Source organism: Perissodus microlepis, chromosome 5 (genome assembly GCF_051167445.1).
Source record: "Perissodus microlepis isolate ML-2025 ecotype Zambia chromosome 5, ASM5116744v1, whole genome shotgun sequence".
In the NCBI taxonomy this organism is placed as follows: domain Eukaryota; kingdom Metazoa; phylum Chordata; class Actinopteri; order Cichliformes; family Cichlidae; genus Perissodus; species Perissodus microlepis.
The window spans coordinates 18,774,717-18,785,184 of record NC_140465.1 but is presented as its reverse complement, the minus strand read 5'-3'; the positions used below and the strand labels follow the sequence as shown (position 1 = coordinate 18,785,184).

At 42.1% G+C, this 10,468-nt stretch overlaps 1 protein-coding gene across 1 annotated transcript; it reads left to right on the top strand.

The window, feature by feature from the left end:
- Positions 1-981: 981 nt before the first annotated feature.
- On the top strand, positions 982-10,352 carry slc25a20 (solute carrier family 25 member 20). The gene is made up of 10 exons (XM_084928501.1): positions 982-1,126; positions 1,202-1,315; positions 5,146-5,238; positions 5,338-5,465; positions 5,573-5,663; positions 5,832-5,949; positions 7,856-7,928; positions 8,022-8,131; positions 8,492-8,616; positions 9,753-10,352. Exons 2-10 carry the CDS (start codon positions 1,211-1,213, stop codon positions 9,813-9,815), a joined length of 906 nt encoding a protein of 301 aa, XP_084784627.1. The 5' UTR covers positions 982-1,126; positions 1,202-1,210; the 3' UTR covers positions 9,816-10,352.
- The last annotated feature ends 116 nt before the right edge of the window (positions 10,353-10,468 follow it).

The window sequence follows — 10,468 nt, the reverse complement described above, 5'->3', positions numbered from 1 at the left end:
TCAAGGTGCTCTGTTGGATGCATCTGGTGGCCATTTGAAAACAGTGAAATATTCATGTTCAAGAAACCAGTTTGAGATGATTTGAGCTTTGCGGCATGATGATCCTGGTAGAAGCAGCCACTGGATGATGGGAACACTGTGGTGACAGAATGATGGATATGGTCAGTAACAATACCAAGCCAGGCTGTGGTGTTTAAACGATGCTCAGTTGGCACAAAGGGATCCAAAATGTGCAAAGAACATTTTCCCTACACCGTTACAGCTTTTATGCTTTCATTATATTCTGACCCAACCGTCTGAATGTTGCAGCAGAAATCAAAACTCATTAGACTCATTTGACATTTTTCCAATCTTCTATTGTCCAGTTTTAGTCAGCCTGTGTGAACTGCAGGCCGGTTGGTGGTGAGGTAACTAAGTAGGACAGATCCAAAGACACGCTGTGGAAGAAAAGAGAGCGAGAGGTGGCCACACTCTGTTTCTTCCCCATTCTCACGCTCTGTTTGAACTTCAGCAGGTCATTTTGATCGTGCCCACAGGCATAAATGGACTGAGTTGCAGCCATGTGAATGGCTGATTAGATAGTTGAATTACGGAGCATCTGAACACTTGTACCTAATGAAGTGGCAGGTGAGTACACTTAGAAAACACATTTACCATGTTTGAGACTCCAACACTTCTCATTTCACTGAAATACAAGACAAGTGTATCATCTTTGATCCATCAGTTTTTGAGACATCATCAATGTGAAAAAATGAAACAAAGTGTACATTTATAATACATTTTTTAAGGAATAAATAGCAAACATTACACTCAAATTTTGTCAGAAGATTCCTTAAACACTTTTTAAGCCATTTTCTGACAATTATTTCTTTAAAGGGTTACAAAGGAGCTTGAATAATAAACGGCAGAGGGCAGGAGTACTTGTGTGCATCGAGTAGTCAGTCTGATAAAAACCAGTAGAAGAAGAATGCTCAACACTTCCGCCGGACAACAAACAGAAACGCACAGGAGTGCAGGGGTGTTGCAGTCAGATCGGTCCGGGTAAAGTGGGTCAAAGGTCCAGCAGACCGGAGCGGCTTCAGCTCTCGCAGATATCCGTCTCTCTCCCTTAGGAAAGCCCGAGCAGGTGAGGTGTTAGCGGCTGGCTCCGGCACCTCTGTGTTTCCTCTGCGCTTCATTCATTCCGCTTTCCTTCCTGCAGACTGTAAACATGTCCAAGCAGCCGCAGCCGATCAGCCCGCTGAAGAACTTCTTCGCTGGAGGCTTTGGAGGGGTTTGCCTGGTCTTCGCCGGACACCCACTGGACACGATCAAAGTAAACAATAAACAGCTGCGTGGGTTTATTTGCCACCGTGCCGTGCATGTATTAGACACACAGCAAGGGTGTGAGGTGTATGGGACACTTTGTGCAGGCCTCGGGGGTGTTAGTGAAACACAACCGTGAGTTCAGTGTGAGTGTTTCTGCAGCTCAGAGATTACCTTTGACCCACTTTCAGGCTGTGAAGTGACTCTGCTCACCTGGATGCATGCAGGAGGGCTGTCACTGCGTCAGACACTCAAGATCAGATCAATACTGCTGATAATTCAATCTTGCCTGTGTGCTGTCCAGTTTCAGCCTGCATGAAGGCATGGCGTGATACATCTGCATCTGGTGTTTTGTTGTGATTCCTTGTCTGCACACTGTGGCTAAATACTGGGGTATTTGTTACTCACAACACTTAAAAGTGTCACTACTTCATGATGTGTTGAAGCTATTCAAATGTGGAAAAAAACAAGTGCTACATCTCAGACTTACAGGTCTCAGCTAGCATGAAAACGTGTAAAATTCATGACAGTACAAAAGACACCAAACAAGTTTGGCTTGTTTGGAAATGTTGTCAGGAGAAAGTCTATTCTGTCTAAAAGGATATGACATCATGGCTTATCCTTGCAAAGACTGCTGAAACAAAGTCCTGTGGTGTTTGGCCATAATGCACCACACCATGTTACAAACAAGGCACAAACACCACATAGCACCTGTCAGCACGGTGGTGGAGGGTTAAAGTTTTGGTGTAAGCTACGTCATAAATAAAGCTTTAGCTCGTATGATGGGCTGATGTCGCGTGCGAACCGTGAACATGTCCATAAATCAGTGACAGCCCACCTGCATGCTTCCAGGTGAGCTGAGTCACTTCACAGCCTGAAAGTGGGTCAAAGGTCTCTGAGCTGCAGAAACACTCCCGCAGCCTTTAATTGGATAAGTGGTTCCTGCAACGGTATTGCTGTCACATCACAGTAGGTGAAGGTGCTGGGTTTGAAGCCCGGCTGTGTGGAATTTCCTCCAAGAGCTCAGCTCCTGAAGACATGCATGTTAGGTTAATTAGTGATTCTGCACTGGCCATGGAGGGGAAGTAGATAAATTGCTTAAAGTGTATAGAACAAGGTTATGTTAACATGTGACTTGTAGTCTAAAGACTAGAAAAGCGCTATATAAATGGGAGTGCGCTACATTACAAAATGGATTATCAGTTAAAATCGACAAAAGTAATGCGTACATATCTAACATTCAGATTCTGATCTGAATGAAAAATCTCAAACTGCCCTAAACTTGCATTTAAATTCAGTGGAAACAGCCTGTATGTAAAGTGTATAGAAAAAAATTCCACCCATTGCATGTCCTCTGTTATGCTGTAAATATTTTGGGTGTACATCATCTATTTCATAAAATACATGTTTTCAGGTAAAATGGGTCCTTAGGGAAGTTCCTTTCTACTCCAACATGCTATTTTTGGCTGCTCCTTTATTCATGAGGGGCCGTCACAGCAGGTAGCTTCACATGTTTGGCTTGGAGGCGTTCACTGTCGCAGGCAGAGAAGGGTGTTGCAGGGGTAACACATTCACACCTATGGGCAGTTTAGAGTATCTCAGTAACCAAACATGCATGTTTTGGGGAGGAAAAACACACAAGCTCTGCATAGAAAAGACCCACACCCCCTCTTGTTCAAGAGTGCACACCACAGCACTACCCTGTCCCAAGTGTTTTTACCAAACAATCACACACAGACTGAGATGGAGCCCTCAGGGGTAACTCAGGCTTCTTGCCCAAGCATAATTTGACAAGCAGTCAAGGAGAGCCACAAATATACAAATTAGACTTATTCACATAACCTCTTTCTGTAAAGATATGAAAATAACCAATCACTAAAAAGCAAAACCTTTCATTATATATACCGTCACCGCGCAGAAGGTGACGTATTTGCCAATAACCTTCTGAAGTAGGGCTGTGCGATATGACCAAAATCTCATATCCCGATATAAGAATTCTATCGTCCGATAACGATATAAATCACAAAAATGTAACATTTTCTGTAAATTCTGTGAATCTCGGGCAGCTCGACTTGCGGGAAGTGTTTCCAGCTGCGCGTCATGTAGCTGGAGTCGAGTGTTTTATCAGATGCATGAAACTATACATTTTTAGACATAAGTTGTAACAGCCGCCGTTTTCTTTGTGAGTATTTATTACACGGCGCGCTGCGGGGAAAAGCCTGTTCTAACGTTTGAGTCTAAGGTTTATTTTTTAGCACCTGGCGGCTGTAAATAATCTGCTCTTTCACGTGATTCAGTTTATTTTTGAAAAGTCTCAACAGGATCTTGAGCTTTATTGTGAAAGGTTTATGTGGAACATAAACAAGCGGACACGCGATGCTGTTACCGTCGTTGTTGCTAACCACAACGCATAAAAACAGGCGCTTGTCCGTCTGTAGTGTGGTTATATAAAATATAAGAGAAAGAGAGAACCTTAAGAAATTAATATAGCCACTACAGTGACCATCAAAACAATGAAAAAATATTGCCGTAAACAGTTTATTTTGCGACACCACGAAACAAACGATAGCGTAAAATGAAACGATAGATGTTTTTATATCGTCATCCGATATATATCGTTATCTCGAACAGCCCTATTCTGAAGTCTCTTCCAACTATGAGGTCCATGTTCCCTGTTCTGTAGAAAGGCAGGTCAAAGGCAGGGTTTCACTTGTTTCACTTGATAAATGGCATCTTAGATTATTACGAATGGTTTTGTAAACAGGAGACACTGGAGTTGTTTTGGGGGGGTTTCTCTCAGGATGGCGTCCACCCGACCTCCCCGTACAGGATAGAGTGATGGGATCTGAAACTGTCTCCAGTGTTAAATCCAAGTCCTGAGATTGTGATACCCAGCAGAGCTCTGGCAGCAGCGTGCATGCAGATTACATTTGCATATTCAAAAACTGGTCAAACCTGCTGCTAAACCAGAGCCGCTGCTTTTTTTCTAAAACGAAACCCAACTGAGCTTTCAGCTTCCTCATCAGTTCCTTTTAAAGTAAACCAGGCAATTTTAATATTTCAGCTCCTGTTACCATCATGATAGTAAACCAGCACATCTAAGTTACCTGGGGTTTGGTGGTGTTTAGTGTTAAATGCCTTTAGTTAAAGGATAAGTCTAATCAGACCCTTTTTAAATAGCTAAAATAATCCGATTTGAAGTTAGGCAGGGCTTTTTCACTAGAGGGCGCTGTTCCAGCTGAGTGCACAGTGTCAAACTGCAGCCACTGCTGCAGGGGCAGCCAGGTGAAGAATATGACGTGAAACTACTATGAATGAATCGATTTTTTTTAAGAAAAATAAACTTTTTTGATTGTTAATCATCTTTTCAGGTTCTGAAGTGCGCCCTGATCATGATACGTGTTACACAAGTGATTTCATTGTTAGGACAGTGTGTCGTACTGATAGTTACTCTGTGATTCCCACCTTTTTCTTCCACTCATGCTCCTGAGCAGACAGTATAAGGAGGTTCAGAGTAAGACAGAAGTCCTTTCTAGTGCTCAGATTTGCAAATGAGGCTACAGAAATATTTATAAATAAAGCAGATGCACACCTTAACACATGAGCGAAGTTCACCCGACTGTGGTGATAGAAACGACATTAAAGGAGAAGGTCTATGAGAAGTGTAAAGTCAGTCAATGACCAGCTACATGTAAATCTGTTGTGTACTTTGTGTATCTGGTGGCCGTGTTTGGATTAAATCATGCACGCAGTCCATGAGAAGAAGAAAAGAGCACGTTTCCATGGAAACCTCAGGTTATTTGCACACTTCACATCCTTTTCTCGCTCCCTCTCTCTCAGGTGCGTTTACAAACTCAACCAAAACCCAAACCTGGCGAGAGCCTCCTGTATGCTGGAACCATAGACTGTTTTAAAAAAACTTTAGCCAAAGAGGTGAGCATGCACACTGATGCAAACTCTGGCATTTATTAACTAAAATATTGTTTTTGAGTCCTCAAACTGATGTTTCCTCCTCGTCGTCTTCCTTTACAGGGTATTAAAGGACTCTATAAAGGAATGGCAGCCCCCATAATCGGAGTCACGCCCATGTTTGCTGTCTGTTTCTTTGGGTTTGGGCTGGGAAAGAAACTGCAACAGAGAACTCCCGATGATATTCTTACGTAGGTCATTGCTTTGTCACGGGTGGCGACAGTTTGGCTTGATCCTGTCAGACGCTCTGTGGTCGATTTCTGAGAGTATATCAGCCCCGTTCTCTTGTCTCCTCCAGGTATCCACAGCTGTTTGCTGCTGGGATGTTGTCTGGCGTGTTCACCACAGCCATCATGGCTCCTGGAGAGCGCATCAAATGTCTCCTACAGGTCAGAGGTTAAACATGCATCTGATTGCTCTCACTTTGTTACCTGAGTAGTTGATTCGACGTGTGGAAAAACACCTAGTATTTCTTTCAGCCCCTCCTGTCAAAGGTTAGAAGTTATTATTTGGAACAAATCTTCAGTAAGTGTAAAATTATGCGTGTGTGTTTGCAGATTCAGGCATCCACGGGGGAGGTGAAGTATGCAGGACCCATGGACTGCGTCAAACAGCTGTACAGAGAGTCTGGAATCAGGGGAGTCTACAAAGGCACCGCTCTGACCCTCATGAGAGGTGCTGCTTTACTTAAATATTCATTATTTGCTCTTCATTTCTTAGTAGATCAAATATTAACACTTCATGTCATGTCTTCACAAAGTTTCTGCTTACATTTAGTTTTACTAACCAAACCCCTGGAGGCCTGACAAACATGCTCATGTAACCTTTCCCAAGATGTTTTTAAAGCTATTTTAAGTCCTCCATTGTTAATGTCGCTGTTTTTGCTGCCACATTGTTGCAGTGTTTGGTTCATGACCAGCACCACCATCAGAAAAACTCCTACCACATGACATAGAATGAGTGAAATTGATGTTTTCGCTTTGCCAGCAAGAACAAAGTTGCTTTAGTTGTTCTGTCACACTGTGTGCATCTATCCACTCATCCACACAACATTAAAACCACCTTCCCAGTACTGTGTAAGATCAGATCGACTTTATTTATCCCAAAGTTGGGAGATTCCTCTGCTAGAGCCGATGAAAAAGTATAAATGGATAACATAAGAAGAATGGTATGAAACTCATTTTTTCCTTTTTTTTTTTTTTTTAATGTAAAACTTTTGAGATTTAGGAGAGCGTTCTGGCCAAGAAGGACAACAGGACAATCATAAGATGCATAAATTAGTAGCACATACATCCAAATACAAATCCATCCATCCAAATCCAGTTAAGTAAAAGCTAAATATATATATTTTTAAGGATAGCTGCTTAAACTTCTGATGCAAATCCAGTCATTTTGTTCTAAGAGCAAGCCTGAAACATGACGGAAAGCGCTAGTTCAGAAAAGAGCTTCAAGGTTTTCTATATATAAGCTTTCCTGGGGTAAAGAGTTCATGTGGATGCCACTCAAAAAAAAAATCAGTTTGAGTTGGTAAGTTTTTCACTTGGCGAAAAAAAAACTAGATCTTTTTACTGGTAGACACAAGATTCTATAGCACAATAAGGTAAAAACGTATCAGAAAGATTACAATAATGTAAAACGAAATAAAAGTATAAATGAGGTGGGGGTGTCCCGTGGTGTCTTCCACTGAGGCGTAGGCCTTTGATGCTTCGGGTCCTGTGGGTTGAGGGGTGGGGTATCTGTGGGGCAGGATTGTTTGGGTGCGGCCCACGGATCCTTGATGGGGTTGTGGTCTAGGCGGTTTGCAGGATTTGGGCTCTCTGTTGTGCTTTGTTTATGGTGTGGTGAAGCGCATTGTCCTGCTGGGTGTTGGTCTGCGACAGTGTTTAGATGGGTCGCGTTTGAATGCCAACACTCTATTCGTGAGATACTTCTGGAGCATGCGGAGAAGCAGCTCGAGGCCACGTTAGCTGCTAACTCACACGAAACTCTCAGCAGCTGAGTCTCGCCGTGAGTGACACAGGCACCACGTTTTCATGAGGAAGAACAAACCAGCACACCCGAGTACGTGGAATTTAAAAAAAAAACCAAGTTACTTCTGTATTCAAGTTCAGTGAAACTCATTCTGATTATCATCATGTCTTTGATGTGTAAAGATGAAAACCATCACAGGGCGATCTCTGCCTGAACGGCTAACTAGGGCTACCCTCCAAAAAACCCGAGATCTCTTCTAGTTTTGGTCAAACCACATCTGAGGGCTCAAAACTGAAGGAAAGGGTTAAACTGCTCTTACAGGCTTTCAGAAAATGTCAAACACTTGATCTTTAAATTAAAGTAATTATGACTTTAATCCATTTAATTATATATTATTGGGTAAAGTAGTCATATTTAAGTTGTTTGGGGTGTTAAAGTGGAAAATTATGAAGTTCAAACAGTGTGTGTGTGTGTCTTTTTCTGTATATGTGTGTGTGTGTGTGTGTGTGTGTGTGTGTGTGTGTGTGTGTGTGTGTGTGTGTGTGTGTGTGTGTGTGTGTGTGTGTGTGTGTGTGTGTGTGTGTGTGTGTGTGTTTGTTTTGTAACTCAGATGTTCCAGCCAGTGGGATGTACTTCATGTCTTATGAGTGGTTGAAGAATCTCCTGACACCTGCAGGAAAAAGGTTCATATTTGCTCTGCCCTGCAGCATTTGCAGCTGTGTGTTTATATAAAACAGGCCGTCTGAGCACTTGGACTTGTCCTCTTGTCTTCGCAGCCATAACGAGCTCAGTATTCCCAGCGTGCTGTTTGCAGGAGGGATGGCCGGCATCTGTAACTGGGCTGTCGCTATTCCCCCCGACGTACTCAAGTCTCGTTTCCAGACAGGTTGATGTTTGTGATCAGTATCCATCCTGGTTTAGTGTTGCAGATCCTGGAGTTTTTTTCAATTCTGCTGATTTATATTTGAAGATTTTTGCACTTTTTGTATTTTAAGATCACCTTCAGTTTAATTTTGTTCAGTGATTTTAAAAAAAAAAAAAAAAAAAAAAAAAAAAAATTACATTCATGCTAAATGAAAGGATGCTCTGTAACCTGTGGAAAGTTTGAAGCTGATTTTTCCATCAGTCAGAAAAACTGAAGATGAGTCCTGTTTCTCTGTCCGCTCCCTGACCTCCTCCTGGTATAACCAGCTTTGTCTTTTAAAACATTGTGTGTGACCAAGTTAATAAAGTGTCTTTCTCTCAGCTCCTGAAGGGAAGTATCCCAATGGTTTCCGTGATGTCCTGCGGGAGCTGATCAGAGAGGAGGGCGTGGCCTCTCTGTATAAGGGCTTCAACGCTGTCATGCTTCGAGCTTTCCCTGCAAACGCGGTGAGTCTGCTTCACTTATCCTTCAGGCATGATCGATGCAAAAAGAGATAAATTTCACTGGAATGGAAATAAAGTGATTTGAAAAAATGTGGAACAGCCAGTTTGTGCGTGCTACTCTTGTTTGTGCCGTTTGTGCACTTCAGCCTTCTGCAGAGGCGAAGTGACAGCAAGCAAAAGCTGAAGCAGTCAAAGCAATGAGAAGTTTTCACTGCAGCCACTGTTTGTGCTTCTCATGCAGCTTGTTAGATCTTTGTAAATCATGGTGAACTCCTCCATCGCTCCCTTTCCTGTTCGGGCTCCCTGTGGAGCCGTTTTTCAGGACAACTGCACACAAGCACATCTGCTGCAAATCCCTCATTCTTCATACACATTCATAAACACGTTTTTTTTATTGTTATTTATTTGGTTTTTACCTCAGCTGTAAGAGGCTGATGGGGTATTGTCAAGGACATCCAAGTTTGATAATGCGATAACTGCGATAAACAAATTTGAATCTCAGTGACCTCAATTTCAAGGCCAGAGGTCAAATTTTCTGAAAATATTGTGAATGTGATAACTCAAGAACAAGGTGACGAAGGATTTTGAAATTGATAGCCTAGATGTGTCCACTGGGAGCCCACTGCATCGTTTTAAATACAGTTTACTGTTTAACTCTTGGACCATAAACAAAGCCCAGATTCACTGTATTCATTTCCAAAACAGCAAATCTGCAAAATATCTGCCTACTGGCATCTTTAAAGATGATTAATTGGCACATTTTATCTCATACATGGAAAAAATAAGTCTGGATACAACTTACTTGTAGTATGAATAGCCTTTGGGGAGGTCCTTATCAGCAGGAAAAGTTGTAAAAGTTATGAAAATAGAGTTAAAGTTTACACCCTCCTTCACATTTTCCAATGCTAACAAGTATCGGCTTACATGCAGATGACTGCTAAAAAAGTGACACCACTTTAAAGTACACAGTAAGCGTCTGGTGTTAATTTCAACAGGGGAAGCACAGCGAGCCTCACTGTTCCACATAAAAATAACACAAATAAAAGCCAGCTGATTATTTCTGCGTATCTGTGGTGAGCTTTACTTCCTCCCCGCTTCGTAGACTAAACAGTTTTTGTTTCTCGTCTTTTTGTTACCAGGCTTGTTTCTTAGGATTTGAGCTCGCAATGAAGTTCCTGAACTGGTTGGCACCAAACCTGTGACGGAGGCTCGGCGTCACCTCGTTTGTGATCCCTGGGAAACGCACGCACGGATCTGAAGAGATTTTAAAGAATTTCTAACTTTTTGATTGTTTCTGAAACATTTTGGTAAAGTGTGCAACACGTGGATGGTTCAGACCTGCTGAGAGTCGATTGGAAAATGTTGTGATGGCCTGGCTGTAACCATGCCAACACACACACAACACACACACTCACAGTCGAATGTTCTCACTCCTTTTGTTTTACTTATTTTTTTTTAATTGAGTTTTTATATTTTAAAAAAATGGAGTGAAGTGAACATGTGCCTTACCTTTTATCTGCAAGCTGGTGGACGTATCAGGGAAAAGGTGCATTCTCTCGTGCTTTGTGTGCCGGGCTCTCAGCAACACACACCTCTGAACTGTCTGCATCCTGTACGGTCACGCTTCACTCAGTGATCGAAAACACAACCTTCACTTTCTGTCTGACTAATGTGAAATTATAGGAATAGGCATAATGGCTGTGATCGAACAGCACATGAATGGCAACATCTGTAAAAATAAATAAATAAATCAGAATCCATAAACAACAAAAAAATTCCCGCTGTTTTTTTGTTGTTGTTTTTTCTGTCATGTCTCCATTTTCTTTCCCAGTTTTTACCAGTTCAGTGTGTGATT

Coding starts and splice junctions, on each gene's coding strand:
- slc25a20 (XM_084928501.1), top strand. CDS start 1,211: ATGTCCAAGCAGCCGCAGCCGATCAGCCCGCTGAAGAACTTCTTCGCT. Junction 5,950..7,855: donor CGCTCTGACCCTCATGAGAG/GTGCTGCTTTAC, acceptor TTTGTAACTCAG/ATGTTCCAGCCAGTGGGATG. Junction 8,132..8,491: donor CAAGTCTCGTTTCCAGACAG/GTTGATGTTTGT, acceptor TCTTTCTCTCAG/CTCCTGAAGGGAAGTATCCC.